We start from the raw sequence: 18,559 nt of genomic DNA on the forward strand, positions 1-18,559 counted from the left end.
CATTTTCTTCATGTGTCTTAACAGAATCTTCAGAAGAGGAGGATGCTCCATCGTTTGCGCCGTCCAGTTCTGTTGATGGCAATAATACAGACTCGGAGTTTGAAAAGGGCCTGAAGCTGAAAGGGAAGAACCTTGACCAGCCTAAACCTACGCCCACACCTGTGAAGGATGAGTATGAGTTTGACGAAGATGACGAGGAGGAGAGAGTTCCCCCAGTCGACGACAAGCATCTACTCAAGAAGGATTTCCGCAAGGACACGCTGAGCAAAGCTAACAGCTTCATTTCCATCACTAAAGAGGTCAAAACCTATTCCAAAAGCAACTCGCTCACACCAAAGAAGACCGCACGGCGGATCCTCTCTGACACAAACAGCTCAGATGAGGATGAGCAAACCTTGTGTTTTTCCCCAACGCCCACAACAAGGCAGCCTCCACCACCTGCCAGCACCAAGGGCAGGGAATCTGCAGCCATGACCTCCAAGCAACAGAAAGAAAAAAGTAAAGTAAAAAAGAAGAGAAAGAAGGAGACAAAAAATAACACCAGCAAGGAGGTGCGGTTCGGCAAACTAAATGACAAATTCTGCACATCTGAGTCGGAGAGTGAGGACATGGAAAGCGAGGATGATAAGGGCTCAGTTCAGAGCTCGAGCTGTGTCAAGGACTCTTCTGCCTTGAGCCTTAAAGAGGCATCTGTTTTCAGCTCACTATCCGCCTCTTCTTCTTCCTCCTCTCATGGGAGCTTGGCCTCCCAGAAACTCACGTCCTTAGCGGAGCAGCACCCAAAGCAGTGGAGGACAGATGGCTGGAAGACTATCTCCTCCCCAGTTTGGTCTGATGTAAGCTCCCTCTCGGACAGATCTGGGTTATCCAGTGAGACTGATTATTCTTCGGAAGATTCAAGCTTAGAGTCAGTAAAGCAAATGAAGAAAAAACAGCAGGAGAGCAAAAAGAAGAATAATGCCCATACTAACACATCTGAGAAAAAGAGCTCCACGGATTTTTACAAGAACTCCAACACTGATGGATCTGTCTCCAAAATGGACAAGGATGGCAAAGTGTTAAAAAAGCATAAAGTAAAACACAAACACAAAAACAAGGAGAAAGAAAAGGCTCCCAGCCTGGTGCTTAATCAGGACATGAACGAAAAGTTTGTCAAGAGCTTTACCTTTGATTTTGATGACACTGGGCAAAAATCATTGATAGTGGAGACAGAGACTCCTGCAGAAAACAAAGTAAAAATTTCCAGACATGACAAAGAACATTTTAAAAAGGAAGACCGATTATCCAAGGGTAAGTCTGAAGACAAAGATTGGATCTCTGGAAGAGAAACTGCTAAAGTTGCTAAAGAGGAAAAATCTAAGAAGGCAAAAGAGTCCACAAAGGAGAAAGTCAGTAAGGAAGAGAGGGACAAAACGTTCAAGGCAGACAAAGAAAGAAATGCAAAGGACAGGGAAAAGCCAAAAGAAGAGAAACAAAAGACTCACAAAGATGATAAAAAGAAAAGGTCTAAAGATAAGTCCTCCAAGACTGATAAAAAGAATGATCAAAAAGAAGAGAAGTATCTCAAATCAGAAAAAGAGAAAACCACCAAGGATGAGAAGGAAAAGTCGAAAAAGGAAAAAGTGTCCAAGGAAGAGCAGGACTATGAAGAATTTGACATCAAGAATCGCTTTTTAGAACTTGAGGACACCAAACTGAGTGCATCAGATGACCCACATGAAAGATGGAATTCAGATTATTCATGTGACTCTTCGCTTTATGGAGATGATAGCTGGGACAATCCAGTAAAGGACTACAAAGAATACAAAGCTAACAATTCTGTCAAACTGATTGTTGAGACCGTAAAAGAAGAGAGTCGAGATCGAAAGAAAGAAAATAAAGTGAAAGAAAAGAAGGAACACAGTGAAAAACGGAATGACAAAGAGACAACATCCAAAAAGAAAGAAAAGGACATTCCTGAAAAAAGTGGGGAAAAGAAAAAAGATTTAGCAGATAAACAAAAGGTGATCTCCAACTACCCATCAGAAAAGGAGAGAAAGAGGAAGGAATCTGCAGAGAGTATCAAAGAGAAAAAAGAAAAGGATTCGATTGAGATCAGTAGAGAGAAAAAAGAATCCTATGAATTTGTAAAAGAAAGAAAAGATTCCAAAACAAAGCAAGATGATTCCATAAGAGAAGAGTATGGGAATGAAGCCTTCTTCAAAGAAAAATCTGAAAGTGAGAGTGCTGGGAAGCTTGGTGAGACCAGGGAGAGGCACCACTCTGGAAAGGACAAAGAGAAGAAGGGGGAGGGTGTGGAAAAGGAGAAAAAGGAAAAATCAAAAGCTGACAAACACAAGGACAAGCCTAAAGAGAAGGAAAGAAGCTTCATGGAGCCAGAGAAAGAGAAAAGTGAAAAATTTCCCACCGAGAAGCTTCCCAAAGAGAAAGATGCAGACCGAAGTTCCAGAGAGAAAAAAGAGGGGGCTAAAGAAAAACACAAGGACTCCCACACAAAAGACAAGGAGAGGAAAATATCCTCAGACCAAAGCAAAGACAAGAAGGAAAAACATAGTGACAGGGATAAGGACTTCTTGGAGTCTAAAAAGGAAGAGAAAAAATCTGATAAGGGTAGAGATAAGACCTGGTATAAAATTGCTGACATCTTTACCGATGAGAGTGAGGACGAAGAGGAGGAATACAACGGGGGAGGTGTTAAATTTAGTGATTCCATGAGAGTGTCTGAAACTCCAGATAGAGACGAGGTGGAGCTTTTCCAAATGGAAAAACACAGAAAATACTCCTCTGATGGAAAGCAGCACTCCACAGATAAACAGAAGGAAAAGGAATCTAAAGACAAAAAGAAAGACAAATCCTTGTTTGACAGTGGAAGAGATAAGAAAACTTCTGTAGAAAAACACAAAGATAAAAAAGAGAAAGACCCTGGAGATGGTAAGCATAAGGAACGCAAGGAGCGGGTATCGGTAGACTCGAACCAGGAGAAGAAAAACAAACAGAAGCTCCCAGACAAGAGGCATTCAAGCGAGGAGAAGCCAAAGGGCAAGTACAAAGACAAGCCAGAAAAAGACCACCTGAAGGACAGGAAGCTGTCCAAGGGAAACGGTGAAACTGAGAAGTCCCTCTTGGAAAAGCTTGAAGAGGAAGCATTGATCGATTACAAAGATGATTCCAATGACAAAATCAGCGAAATCTCATCAGACAGTTTTACAGACAGGGGCCATGAGCCACCACTCAGCAGCTTCTATGATTCCTCCAGTGTGAGTCTGCCTGACATCTCTGAGGAAAGAAGAGACTCGCTCTCCATATCCTACCCTCAGGACAAGTTCAGGGAAAAGGAGAGACACAGACATTCCTCCTCCTCTTCTTCCAAGAAGAGCCACGATAAGGAAAAAGACAAAGTTAAGAAGGATAAGGCAGATAAGAGGGACAAGTCAGAAGAGATCAAGGAAATGTATGGTCGAAGGGAAAGCTTGCCCTTTGAAAAAGAGCCAATGCCTTTAGAGGCTGATCCTTACACTTTTCCTTATGGAGCAAAGCCTGATGGAGAGGATGATATAGACAAGACCCTTGAGTTTGAGAAAGAGATGTCTAAAAAGGCTGAAAAAGATAAAGCCAGCAGTGTTGTCACTAGTGAAAAAGTTAAAGACAAGGACAAGAAGAAGAAGGACAAACATAAAGAAAAAATTAAAGATGAAAAACACAAGTACACAGACAATTTTGGATCTTTCAAACATTCAAAAGAAGTCACGTTGAAAGAGAGTCCCCAAGTGACCAATTTAAAAGACAAGTCTAAAGAAGAGACTCCTAAATTTGAAGCAAAATTCAAGGATAGAAGTAAAGACAACACAGACAAAGACAGTCGTACCGAGTATGTAAAGACCAAGTTAAAAGATGAGAATGACAGGACCATTCAGTCCAAAGATGCATCTCGGAAAGAATGCCGTCCAAGGGAAAAGCTGCTAGTTGATGGTGATCTCAGGTTGACTAGTTTTGGAAAAATGTTGAGTCAAAAGGACCAGGAAATTGAGGAGCGCCATAAAAGACATAAAGAAAGAATGAAGCAGATGGATAAATTGAGACACAGGTCTGGGGATCCCAAACTTAAAGACAAAGCAAAATCCAGCGATGACCTTCGTAAAAGGAGCCTTGACTTGACATCAAAGAAATCAAATTCTTTAGAGTCTGCACTAAAAGAAAAGAAACCCAAAGAGATTGGACTTGCAGCTCAAATGATGTCTCCTGACAGGAAGTCACAACCTATTGATGGCCAGAATTCAAAAGATTGGTTGGCAGGTCATCAAATTAAGGAGAACCTACCTGCCTCTCCAAGACCAGATCAAAACCGGCCAACTGGTGTTCCAACTCCAACATCAGTTATATCCTGCCCAAGTTATGAGGAACTAATGCAGACTCCTCGTACTCCATCGTGTAGTGCAGAGGATTATCCTGACCTCATGTTCGATGGTATAGACTCTCAGAACTCATCTGCTATGACCATGTCTATGAATGCTTGCTCTCCATCCTTCTTTGACAGGTATGCCAATGCACCAAACAGCTTCCAGGAGAATCCATGTTTAACTCCCACAAAGAGCCTTCCAATGTCTAGTCTCTACCGATCAGCATCAGTTGATGTCAGAAGAGCTTCTGAAGAAGAATTTAAAATCGATTCTGATAAGTTCCTCCGGCAACAGAGTGTGCCAGTCACCTCTGAGATTGATTCCTCTGTCCCACATATCCCAGAAGAAAAACCTGTATCGGTGGAAAGGCTTGATTGCCTCTCTCCTCATTGCTGTTCACCTAATGTTGGAATGCCCTCACCAAGACTTGAACCAGCTCAGCCATCTTTAGAAAGTGCATCCACTGCTATTACTACCACAGACAACATGGAAAACCTCCAAGAAGGCAGTGTATATAACAACTTCCTAAGCAAGCCTTCAAGTCCATTGCATAGGCCTGAACCTCAGGAACCTTGTGTAGACATTGCTGCCCCTCCTACTCCTGCCCCTGCAGCTCTTCCCCCTCTAGATATAGAAGAGCCCTCAGAGCCACACCAACCACTACCGCTGTTGCCCCCAAGTGAGCCCAGTCATGTTCCATCAGAACCATCAAATGGCAGTGATTTCCTGCCACCAGAAGCAGAAGATCAAGACGTGGAGCAGGAAGGGGCAGATGAGGGTGAAGAGCATGAAACAGAGGAGGCAGAAACCGCAGGTGAAGATAGCTCCTTTGTGGCTTGTGTTTCAGAAACTGTCAAAAAGGACTGGACAGAATCTCCAGAAAGATGTGATCCAGAAGTGGTGCTTCCTTCTCTGCCTCCAGTGAGCCTGGTGGAAAACACATCAGAACACACTGTCAGCTGGAGTGTTAATTCTGAGATGCTTTTGAAATCTCCTCAGAGAACTATTGCGGATCTGTCATCTTCCACTAAGGTCACCTCCTTCACACTTGCTGAAGAAAACTTGCAGCACCTTCCCACATCACTCAGCTGCCATACTTCAGCAACACCACCCTACCCTGTGTCCCCCACGCCTTTTCCTGTGCCTATTTCAGAGCCTGACTTTGAAGGACACAAAGACAGTGTGGATGAAATACCAAGTCAGTCAAAGCCCATTATAGCATCTGTTGAGCCTGAATCAAACCTTATGACCTCCACTTCCAGACTGGAATCATTTTTCACTGATTGCAAGCCCCTCCCTGAACGCAATGAGTTGATTCCAGACACTCCTTGCTTAACAACGGAGAACCGACAAGATACTCTATCTAATTTAGAAAGTGGATATATGGCTGAGAGCAGCATGGCGCCTACTCCAAGCCATGACCCAGTAGTGCCATGGGCAGACCCTTTCTCTAGCACAGTAGATGACTTAGATTTGGGTCCTTTTTCTCTCCCAGAATTGCCTTTTCAAGATAAGGAAATCCAGGATCCTGATATAGCAGATCCAGAATTGCCGGACTTCAAAACTCCTCTGGCTCAAACTGCATCACTGACTGCTGAGGTAAAGGATGACTCTGATGTAATGGAGGCAGATTTACCAGTCCATAAAGATGAAACCCCTTCCTCTCTAGCTGTTGTGCCTCTGATTGAATCAGCACCACATGTGTTCACCATTTCTGAAGACCATAAGTCAGAGCAGGAACAGGAATCTGAAACACAGAAAGTTCCAGAGAACGACGCACTTGGTGTTGGCGTTCCAGAAGAGATGCCAACTTTGAAAGAGAATGATGAAACCGATGGAAATGTGCAGTTTTCCATCTCGCAGAGTGAACAAACTGATGCAGACAACACTCATGAGAATGAGATACAGGATTCAGTGGCAGATGAGTCCTTACCAGTTTGTAATGCTCCGAGATATGACACAGAAGCTTCCATGGATCAGGCAAATAATACCCAGGCTCCTGTCAGTACAGGCGTTCAGTCTAATCCTGTTCATTCTGTGCCAGTGCGATCAGGGGTTACACAGCCAAGTATGTTGCAGGTTTCAGAAGCCCATGAGACACCACCCAAGCCTGCCGTTACCACAACCCCTGTGGAGGCTCCCAGGCCAACAAAGGTGGAGGAGATTCCCCAGAGAATCACCAGGAACCGTGCTCAGATGTTGGCCAACCAGAATAAGCAGAATAATGCAACTACTGTATCATCTGCTCCTCTTCACAACACCATCACTACCACTGCTCCCGCAGATAAGGAAAAGGAGTCCATTACCACCACGACTTCCAGTGCTGGTGCTACCACTCCTGCTGTGGTCAGCAAGAGCAAAGGCAGGCCTGCAGAGGAGGACGATGCTCAGGCACAGCATCCGCGCAAAAGAAAGTTTCCCAAGTCAAATCAGCAGCAGGTGCAGACACAGCTGGTCAACACCACCATGCAGCAGACACGGGAAATGATTCAACAGACCCTAGCAGTCATTGTTAATGCCATCAAGTTAGATGACATTGAACCTTACCACAGTGACCGCTCAAACCCCTACTTTGAGTACCTGCAGATCCGGAAAAAGATTGAGGAGAAGAGGAAAATATTGTGTTACATCACACCGCAGGCACCTCAGTGCTATGCTGAATATGTCACCTACACCGGTTCTTACCTGCTGGATGGCAAGCCCCTCAGCAAGCTCCACATTCCTGTGGTACGTTTTTTTTCCTTTATTTTGAATTGTTCTGCAAATAGATTGACTTATAATTAATTATGGTGGTGCTGTGGTTAGCATTGCTGGCACCAAGTTCAATTGGGTTACATGTTTGAGGTCTGTATGTTCTTCCTGTGTTTGTGGGGTTTTTCACCAGATGCTCTGGTTTCCTTCCACTGTCCAAAGACATGCTGGTAGGTTTATTGGCTTTTGAGAAGGTTGGTCCTGGTTTGATTGTGAGCGTTTGTGTCTGTGTAATGACTGGTGTCTAGGGTATTTCCCATTTTGTGCCCATTGCTTGCCGGGATAGGCTCCGGCTCCCCCGCCACCCTGAAATAGATGAAAATGTTGCTCACTTTTCCCAGGTAAAAATTTCGAATGGTAGTTGAGAACTATTCTTGCCATTTCATGTTTCAACAAAGTTTTTAAATGTTTTAAATGGAATAGCTTATTGAAGATCTGTAGAGTTCATTTTTTTTATTTTTGTTTCTACAGATTGCTCCTCCTCCTTCTTTGTCGGAGCCTCTGAAAGAGCTGTTCAGGCAGCAGGAGGCTGTCCGAGGTAAACTGAGGCTTCAGCACAGCATAGAGAGGGTAAGGTCTTCTTCGCTTCTTTTTTAATTTTATGTTCTGCTTCTATAGTGTTTGCTAGTCCTGTTATTTTGGTTTAATAACTATTCCAGGATCTAGATCATTGGTATAAATTAGAAAGAGCAGTGGTGCCAGTACAGATACCTGTGGTACTCCACTAATTGTCAACCTAGTCTGCACATTCATATGCATCTGTACTGTTTACAGTTTTCTAGTTTCATGATCAAATTCCCTAATTGGACCTAGTATATTTAAATATGTACTTTGTCCCAAAAAAAGTACATACGTACTTTATTAATATCAATTTGTGCTATGCGTTTCTATTAGTACTGTTGTTTGTTCAAAGAACTCTGTCAGGTAGGTTGAACAAGCCTAAACATGTCAAATTTGGACTTTTTCATTGTATCTGATCCCTATTTAGTTTCTCTCATAATTGTTCCAAGAACGTTTTATGTAATAAAAGTCAAGCCTGTATAATTTCCTTGTGAAGTTTTGTCACTCTTCTTGTGGACAGGAACTACATTGGCAATTTTCCAATCCATGGGTACTACCTCTGTGTTAAGCAACTGGTTGAAGAGTTACATCAATGGGAAATCTCCTTTCCCCTGTGTTTTACAGGAAAAGCTGATAGTTTCATGTGAGCAGGAAGTCCTCCGAGTTCACTGCAGAGCAGCAAGAACGATAGCGAACCAGGCTGTGCCCTTCAGTGCCTGCACCATGCTTCTGGATTCTGAGGTCTATAATATGCCTTCAGAGACTCAGGTGAGTGTTGGTAGAGAGCAGATAATGAATAATTGTAGTCTTAGGCAAGATATTAAGTATCATTATGATTGCCTAAGACATATCTCTTATCACATAACAAATAGCATTGAGACTGTGATACATGCATAAATTAACTGTAGTAGTCTGTTGTGGAAAAACTGGTTTGGAGTTTTCAAGCATTTTAATTATCATTTTTTTATAACTTGATACTTGCAGCTGCCTCAAAAACTATGCTTAAGTTTTATATTCAGAATCTAGAATCCTAAATAGTTCATGTACAAGTAATGAATTACTTGTCAGATTGAAACATGCACTGGTTTCCTGTCAAGTGTCAACTTAATTTTAAAATCCTCTTGCTTACATCCAAAGCTTTTTGAATTCACTCCTCAGTATTTAGCTGTGACTTTCACTATGCAGATTCTGATTTGTGTGTTCCTGTAGTTTCTCTACACTGTGCTGTACCCCAAACCTCTGCTACACTATCCTAGAATAATTAAGACGGTCATCCGCATTAAGTATTTTTAAATCTGGATTGAAATGTTAATTGGTTTTTGTGATTTTAATGGGATTTTCTTTATTAAGTTTTTCAATTTTGTAATTTAAAGCATTGTGAAGTGGTTTGACATTGCTTTTTTTAGGTGTTATACAAAATACTTGCAGGTGCCTCTAAGTTCCTCATTATTAAATACGTGTTTTACATGGTGTGTACCCCAGTTTTTACAGAGCGTTTCTAATGGATAGAATTCCTTAAAAATTAAATGTCATGTAAAAATCTGATTCATAGAAGTCTAACTGAAGAGACATTTTTCTTGTTTTCAAATAGGGTGATGAAAACAAGTCTGTGAGAGATCGCTTTAACGCCCGACAGTTCATATCATGGATCCAAGATGTAGATGACAAATATGACCGAATGAAGGTAAGTATTGCACTGCTTCTGCTTCATTTGAAATGTCTCTGTAATGGTATCAGTCTTAATATCATTTGTATTTTTGTAGAGAAAAGATTGATTTTCTGCGATTCTGTTAGCCTAGAAATTTCATACTTAAATAGTTAACCGGTAACTTATTCAGCCATTAAAATGAAAGATTTTAATTGGTAAATCCAGCTTTTTTTTAGATGAAAATTGGCATGTAGTTCAAGCTCACAGTAAATGTGCAGTACTGATCAGCTCTTCAGTGTTCCTGTTAATGATCTGACTGTGAGAAACTAAACAATGTTACTGATTTGTTTAAAAAATAATTTCCAGTTTGGTTTTAAAGTGAGCAGCTGGTCAGTGATACAAATTTACAGTGCATGGGTATTAAGCACTGATTTTCACTCTAGAAAAAATTAGTGCTTAATTTACAAATGAGTGTCTTTCAGTTTAAGGCCCATCTCAACAGAATCCTATATTCAGCAATAATATAAGTTATGATGTCGCTAAAGTACTGTATTTATATTGTAAACAGCTATGTTATTTGCTAGAAAAATCACCAGATTTATGCCTTTTGTCATTATTTGGGCAAAATAAGAGTTTAGAAGCAGATTCAGCATATAAAAATGGCACTGTACCCGAGTCTTGATTCAGGGAGATGTGTGGCTTAGGACATGGTGCCTTGTCTGAGCAGGCAACCTAAACCAACGTCAAAGTCAAAACGTTTGTGGTGTCACTTTATAAACTTAAGTGCTATTTTCTGTAACTTGAACGTGAGTGAGGCCCGTGTGTGAAACAAAGATCATGGTCACTCAAGTGGGTAGACTACTGATTTTTTTTTGTTCCCTTGACATTGATTTCCATTGACTGACTTGCATTTATTTTTTTAATTAGACCTGCCTGTTAATGAGACAACAGCACGAAGCAGCTGCACTCAATGCAGTTCAGAGGATGGAGTGGCAACTCAAAGTGCAGGAGCTGGACCCTGCAGGACACAAATCTCTCTGTGTAAATGAGGTCCCTTCATTTTACGTGCCAATGGTCGACGTCAATGATGACTTTGTGCTGTTGCCCGCATGACAGGAATACTCAAAACTGTAATTGGTAAAAGACAAACAGAACGTATGGTAAGGGCTAGCCAGTTTGAAAAGGAATACTTTCTTGAAAATACGTTAAAATAAACTTGCTAATGAATCCCTTGGACATAAGGAGGAAGCATCTTTTTACCGGGAAAACACAAATTGCACTTTTACCCTACAAGTTTTGATGCTTTCATTTTGATAAAGCAGATGGCTATGCTTTTAAGCTGCCCTCTCCGTATGATTTTTTTTTTGTAAAGGGGAGGATGTGATTTTCATTTTTTTGTTTTTTTTTGTTCCCAAAAAAATAAAACTAAAAAAAACAACTTGCAGAAATGCAGATCGGACCCAGAGAAAAGAAGGCGGCAACAGAGGAGCCAGCAGAGCAAGAGGAAAAAGGGGTGGGATGCACACAGACATTAGTGGAGAGCCTATTAATACTGCCCTTCAGAGCTACTATAGAAGCATTCAGTGACTGTGCTCAGCATCTCCCCTTGCTCTCTCTACTGCAGCTGCTCCGTGACATTTTTGGAAGTAACAGCAAACATCCACGGACTGTATCATGCAATCCAATTGGAAAATTAAAGAGAATCGCATGGGGAGTTTTAAGAGGTGTGTATACATGTATGAATCTCTGGTTAGAAGCAATACTTGCCACCTTCAGCTTCACAGAATAGATCTCGTGGACACAGATGCTGTATCTGACGAGAAAATGAGGAAGTGGTGATCACAAGTTTGCATGCAGGTTAAATCGGCCTCTACTTCTTTCACAACTAAGTATTCAACACCTGTCCACCGCAAACATCTGCATAAGGCAAAGAAGAATGTTGGAATTCAAGAGGAAAAGACTGCATTCAGAGAAAAAAAATGTTTTAATGGAGTATATTCTCTTTTTTGGTCTATATTTCTTTACTTGGGCATTTCATTGTTTCTCTTTCTGAGAAAGTGACTTGAAACACTACAGAGCCAATATTAGTTTAAAGGAAAAAAATGAAAAAAAATGTATCCCGTAAATTCTGTACAGTTTTTATATACGTTAACCAATGTATTCTCGCTGCCTTCTAGATAATTTATTTTGCCACACATTACTGCACAGTTGTAAATAACTTATGTACTGTAACATCACTCTCAGTTAAATGTAAAAAGAAATAAATAAAAATTATCTTTGTATGTACAGTTCACTTTTGGGCAGCACTTTTCCCTTATAACATGGGCCAAAATATGTACACATTTTCAGTATTTTAAAGACAGTCTCCCGTGCACAGAATTGAGACAGACACCCCACATTCATTAGATTGCAGGTGTGAGCAATTAGACAAGTGGTTAAGAATAAAAAAATTACTTTGTTAGAAACCCCTGCACTGTTTGAACAATAATCAGACTGTAACAACTGCAATCATATTCTTCAGATGTAGCAGAATGGTTATGAGATAATGTAAAAAATAATAAAAATAAGCTTTGCTAAGACGAAATATTTCAAAACCAAGAAAATGCCTTTTATAGTCAGCTGTTAATCTGCTCATACATTGTGTAAATAAAGGTACCATGCTACAAATCTAGAACTAATTCAGAAACGATTGTTGCTACATTGTTGTAGACATTACATAATACTAAGAATTCAGAACACCATAAATTATTATGCATATGTACGTGGCATTTATAACTAGGGGTCTACTCAATTCGCAATTTCACAGAGATGAAATCACATGGCCAGTGAAACTAACCTTCAAAATTGACTTCTTAAATTTAATTCCCTTGACAATGCGATTTTGCTCAGTGGATCTTTGAGAGCCTCTGTTTTAACTATTGTTAACTCCTATAAAGTGAGCCTGCCAACAGGCAGGGAAAACAGTCAAGTTGAAAGGACAGATGATTGTATAGGATGTAAAGTGATACCATCCAATCAAGCTAAGTATGTATCCTTCGTGTGAAGCAATTATAAGCAGAACGTTTCCATGCAGATTGTGGTAAAATACTTTATCTTCCGTTGTGACTCTTCATTGGTTCAGAGAAGCATAAAATCAGTAGCATTTGGCTTTGGAATTGTCTCAAACAGGTCTACTGGCGATGTAACAACCCCCAGCAAATCCTTAAGTTAGACTGTGTTCAATATTTAAAGGACAAAAATAGTGTAGCCAGAGGAGAGGCAACAGTGGAACTAATGGAAGACTTTGCTGCTGTCATCATATTTTAAGAAAAACAATGGATAATCTATTTCAAAGCAGTAGCACAGGTAGCATCTAGTAAAGGCTTAAATTTCTAAACCTTTTCTCTAAGCTTTTTTTATAGTTCTAAGTTGCCTGTTTAACATTGTTCCATCTATTGTATTACTCAAGAATATTAAGAAATTACCTCCTACATTTACTATTATTGCTGTAACCAGTCAATGAGTATAAGTCTCTGCGAGTTTAGTAGACCCCTAATCATAACTATGAAAGCAAATCCAGGTTTGAGCTTGTTCTATTAATCAATGGGGTTATATATATATAAATTATATGTAAGTATGGGTTGTAATTTCTAAAACCAAGGATAATACTGATTTTTTTAGATTCCTGAATTTTTGTTATTGTCAATGCCTCTCTTTCACTGAGCACTCAATATATTAAACATACCTTCATATTAATTTGGTTTTATACTGAAGACCCTGCATGGCGTTTTCCCAGCAGTCAAGTTATTTCTTCATAACCCTAGCTTGAATCTGTTTTGTCCTTATTATGATACAATATATAGACGTAAAACAGTTATGGGTATAAGTACATATGTAATTTAAAAAAAATTGATTGACACAATCAAAATTAGTGGCATTTCAAATCTTTGTATTCTTACAAAAAATGCCACAACTCACCCAACTCAGCCATCTTTCAGTATATTTCAGCCTTAATTTGTTCTTCCTTAATTTAAAATTTTAACAATACCTTTCCATTGATCTATTTGCTGTCTATTGGTCTTGTAGGCCTCAGTATCACTTCACTACTAGAGGATGCAAAAAAAAACCCAGTTGTCATACTTCAGTTGTTATAGCTTTTCTTAATTTAAAATAGACTACTTTGTCAAATCCATTTGGAATAGCCAATTGTGATTTTCATATCCTGTCTACAAACCAGACAGACAAAGTCAATGGAGGATTCTGACGTGTAGGCTGGCTCCTCTGGCCTTCCTACCTTTGAGTCACTCATTTTGAACATGCCACATACTGTACAACACAGGCCTGTACCTGAGGTGCAGTGCTGATTTATTGGAGAGGCTCATTCGTTACTCAGAGCACCAAGCTTCTAGGTTCTATATCAATTCTACCCCCGTGGCACACAGCTCATACAGATTCGAACCCGAGTTCGACTGCTGCTTAAGTGCCGTCACAGGTTGAGATGCTGAGGAGGCCCCTAACAAAACTTTTTTTTAAAGTCTAAGAATTTTCAGTATAGACAACATGTAGGTTATCTTGGTATTGACATTCTAAAGACGAAATGCAGGTTTCATCAGATATCGAAAAGCAACACACAATTGTTTTTTGTCATGCACACATTAAAAAAAAAGTAGCTGTTTCATGGTTTGGCCTTTTTATTTAACTTTATCACCTATTTTGGCTTTTTTTAGAAGTACAAGATTTTGCTTTATTAAAAAATCTTTGTGAGCCATAAAAACTTTAAAATAAACAGACTCATTGATTTGGAATTACTGCTCTAATGCTGGACTTTTTAACCATTCATTTTAGACCCAAAATATTCAAAGTACATTTTCAACCGAAAACCTTATTGCAGTAATGATATAGGATTAGAGGTTGGTGAAAGAAAGGCAGTCCACCTTACACTAATATGTAAGTGTTCATTGCATTTTTTTAGTAAGCTGTTGTACCTGTTTTTAAACCATAAAGAGAATATATAATCGTCAAGTCTATGTGAATGTTATGGTTTCTTTTGTTTTTTTCTTTGCGTTTATAATGGTTATTCTGCTTGTATCATGTACTCTTGTTCAAATAGTTTAACTGTGGGGCTCAGTCAGGACAGAAACCCATTTTTGCCTATTTCCAACATGCTTTTTATTTGGTTTTGTAAGTACAGACACACAGTATTCATATGCAGAAAAAGGTGCAAAATGGAGTGTGGAGAAAACAAGCTTGTCCATTATTTCAGTCCACGTAATTACCATAGGTGCGATTAAGGTTTTCAGTATCTTGGTTGTTACATTTAGGGCAATCGTCTTAATCTGTTTTTTGTCTTTCTTGGTGGATAGTTCTTGGCTTGTTCAGAATGACTCTTAGCCATATGAACTCTCCGCACGCCTGAGCTCATAAGATCACGCACTGGCCGAGCTATGTGCGTTACCTGTCTGGTACTTCTGGGTAAATGAAAATATAAGCCACCTATCTGGTCTGTTGCAGTTTCTGAGGCCTGTGTTTTTGTAATCAGGGGAGGTGTACTTTTCTGAACAGGTTGAAATATATAATTGGGCCAATAACGCAGAGCATTGGAACTGTCCTGCAAATTTCAGAGAAATATAAATCAGTGCCCTTTTTTATATTTGGTGGGTCTGTAAGAATTGTGTGCGTATATGCATGCGTGTATAAGGGTGCAGCAGTTTTAAGTAGCTCATTTTAGATTTTTTTCTAATAGTCAAAAACTCAGATGCATAGAATACCTACAATAGTATAAATAATAGGATCTTCATAAAATAAGTCAGTATTTGTACTTCACTGCTTCAATGTTATCTTCTTTTAAGTTGATGAAAATTTCTTCTTTGGTCCCAGAAAATACTAAATGCATTGTTTCAAAATGATTGTATTGTTTTATTCTCCACTACTAACATTTATTTGAATGCTATTTTTATGTTGTCTTTTGTAAGTATCCAAATACGCTGATCTAGGTGACAGCGAGCTGATCAAAACTGTCTTGCACCTTTATTGTATATTCACACACCCACACAAAGTTTAATTGTAGCATATTCTCAACTCCAAGCAGATCACGAGTAAGATATCCGATTTCAGCCATTGGATATATGCACAAATACTCAGACTTCACAAATGTTATTTGAAAATGCTAATTTAAATCAAAAACTGACATCTGCACCATGAGAAAATTAATGGTTTGGAATGAATTCTGTATGTCTGTGCATTTTCAAACGGTATTTAAAATGTGATGTCTATATAGTCTTGTATTCTGGTATGAAGCATAAACACGTGTAGCATGTTGTCACATTGCTTATAACAGAATGTATACTGTCACTGTCCTCTTTCCTACTATTGTTTACAAGACATAAATCATCTATTTTGTCATTCAAAAGTTGAGCCCTGCCTTTATTTCTTTCCTATAAAGGCTTGAAATTGTGAAGATGAATGTTGAAAGACTGTTCACCATGGAAAGTGTAGAATTCAGTATGTATTAAACTGTTGCTTCCATTTCCCTGACTGTAATGAAAACCACCTTTCAATGCAGGGCTTTCAAGAGGTGGAAATTGATATGTACCCACTGTAAAATGTCTTTTGTTGGAGTTAAAAAAACTATTTCTCTTATAGCTGGTAGAATTCTATTAGTGTTCTTAATTCTTTTTCTAGTCCAGCAAGTGACCCCCCAAAAAACAGGCTACTTGGTTCATGTAAGATTTTCCAGATAGACTGTCACACTCTTTTTACTCAAGAGTATGTAATTTGTGTAATTAGGATATAGGAAATGTTTGCTGACATTTGCAAATTCAATGGCATTTCCATGACAAATTAGGTTTTCAGATTGGTATGCATTCTTCATTATTCATGGAAAAGAATGCTTCAGATAGTGTTTTTTTCTTCATAGATCATGCCCATTAATGCATCATCATTACAGTGTCATGTTTCACGACAACAGGTACTGACCTTTCTTTCCATTAAAAGCACTTAGCAGTCAGCTTAAGTCTGTTTTTGTGACTACTGTTTCATCTGCAATGTCATACCTCTACTGCTAAAATGTTAATTCAGTCTTTAAATGTCTAACATAAAATAGTACTGAACATTCAAAATGTGCATCACAATTTCAAGCCTTGCATATGTTCTTTTTTGTATTAACCTAAACCGGAAAGTAGCTGTGTTTTAAAAATTAATAAAGCATGGAGAACTACTCTTTAAATGGTGAAAAAATATTTATTATCTTCTGACACCTGTGGTATGTTGGAGTCAAGTCTCTGCTGTGTAAATTTCCCTCTTGTAATGCATAATGAGACATTGTATATAGCTGTAAATAACTCACAGGACGTTTTGCACCCTTCTCTTTGTACTAGTCTAAACTTGCGTAGAATGTGGGGTTAAAACAGCGATGAGACAGTGCGCTGTTGGTGATGTAACAATGTAATTTTTTTGTACAATGTAGTTTAATTGTGTACATATTGTTGGAGCAGCTATGGGGTTTGTTGATGCTGTTGTCAGTGCTGCTACAGTTCCAGTACTGTCACCTCTAGCTGTATGATTTCCTGCAAAAAAAAACTTAACTGAGAATAAGAAAAAAATAAAATAAAAATGTTATTTTCTACAGTTGCATGTACAGAGAGCGCGAGAAATGCTGTTTGTCCCTCAGAGATTATGTTCGTAAATAAATTTTTAAAATACTTTTTGAGTCTCGGTTTCCTTGTTTTTAAACTATTTAGTGTTGTCATAAGCATAGGCCTGCAACTCAGGCAGGTGTACTTTGATTTAGTCTGCCTGTCTGGTACATGATTAAGGAACAGAATATCATACAATGTGGCATTTCAGGGTGTATTTTTTCCATACCTTAACCTTCTTGCTTGGCTTTTTTTGCATGCAATTTTCCAATCCATCAGTCTTTTCCAGTCACTTCAGTACAGTCGGCAAGAATCTGTGTTCCAGGTTACCTGTATGATGTCATCCTGGCCTGGAAGGTTTTGGAAGAATTTCAGGTTGCTGATACCACAGAACCTTAAAGCAGCTGAAAGTAATTTTCATACCCAAGATTTATTTATTTTCTTAATTCATATTTTGCAGTCCTGTGATATAAACAACAGTTTTGAAATGGTTAAAAAAATCAGTTTACAAAGACCATCTTACAACATTTCAAAACGTTTAAGTCCTTTTCAGGTTATATTCATGAGTTGCTGTGGTCTCTGTAAAACGATTAAGTATTGGCAAGTTTTAAAATCCGTCGCTACTGAAGTTATGCCTGTAACTCTCCAGAAGAGGGCAGTCGTCTTCAGCTGATGGTGAAAAGCTGTGATGAGCGCTACCTGCTCTTGAAAGGGCTCAAAAACATTCGAGTTATGAAAGTTTCACTTCGGGAGGTTCAGTAATTCTTGTGTACACTGTGCATAGATTCCAAAGATGCTAGAACACTATTTACACCACTAGTCTAATGTAGTTTTGATAATGCAGCAAGAAATGTATAGCACTGGAAAATATTTAATATTAAGCTAAGCACAGAGTATGATATCAACTGATCTGAATACTAGCTCGAGGTTTCATATTGACTTTAGACCAGCATATGTGTTCTGATTGGGAACAAGTATACTTACATGTCGGACATGTCCAGCGCAGCAAATCAGGTATATCTCCTTCAAATGTGGATTACGATTTAAATGGTTTAAATTTGTGATAGTAATACAGCGAGACGCGATCTTTAAATGTCTATGAAGGTAGACTCATGGGAGCTTTGCCTGACGCATTAAAACGTGTTCGGGTTTTTAAAATAGTTTAAAGCTGTTGGAGTTTAATAAAATATCTTCTGAACCGGTACCGAGATTCTAGAAATATACGATTGCTAAGTGATCAGCTGTTTTACCCAGCTCGTCAAACCCCGCTATGGTCTCACACGTAAACCGCAGCAAAAAAGATTTTTAAAACGCTTGCTCATCAAGTTAGTTTAAGAACATAACTAGTAATGTTGAGACATTATATACAGGCGATGACGCCAGCAATGGTGGAAAGCAATATTTTGCCGTTTGCGCAACTGAAGTAGCAATTGTGAACTTCGCAGTTGAATTTAGAGGTAGGCCAAGTGTGTGGAGAAAGTACAGGTGAACACCGTCAACGAGCAGAAAGTCTCTTCCCACTGACTGCGCAGAGACCAACCCTACCCTTAAGCCATTGGTCACATGCTTCCCCAAAAGGCTTTGTAACA

At 39.1% G+C, this 18,559-nt stretch overlaps 1 protein-coding gene across 3 annotated transcripts in view; it reads left to right on the forward strand.

Moving 5' to 3' along the window:
- The window catches only part of ankrd11 (ankyrin repeat domain 11), a 106,854-nt gene extending 95,218 nt beyond the window's left edge, over window positions 1–11,636 (forward strand). For 2 of the 3 annotated variants that reach the window (XM_088938897.1, XM_088938898.1), the window contains 5 exons: window positions 25–7,124; window positions 7,620–7,718; window positions 8,334–8,477; window positions 9,301–9,393; window positions 10,285–11,636. In XM_088938897.1, coding sequence (XP_088795023.1) covers window positions 25–7,124; window positions 7,620–7,718; window positions 8,334–8,477; window positions 9,301–9,393; window positions 10,285–10,470 — 7,622 coding nt within the window. In that variant the 3' untranslated portion in view covers window positions 10,471–11,636. The remainder of the gene's footprint in view (window positions 1–24; window positions 7,125–7,619; window positions 7,719–8,333; window positions 8,478–9,300; window positions 9,394–10,284) is intronic. The other variant, XM_088938899.1, reaches the window with a different exon arrangement.
- Window positions 11,637–18,559: the final 6,923 nt, after the last annotated feature.

Source organism: Atractosteus spatula, chromosome 21 (assembly GCF_055471065.1).
Source record: "Atractosteus spatula isolate fAtrSpa1 chromosome 21, fAtrSpa1.hap1, whole genome shotgun sequence".
Taxonomy (NCBI): domain Eukaryota; kingdom Metazoa; phylum Chordata; class Actinopteri; order Semionotiformes; family Lepisosteidae; genus Atractosteus; species Atractosteus spatula.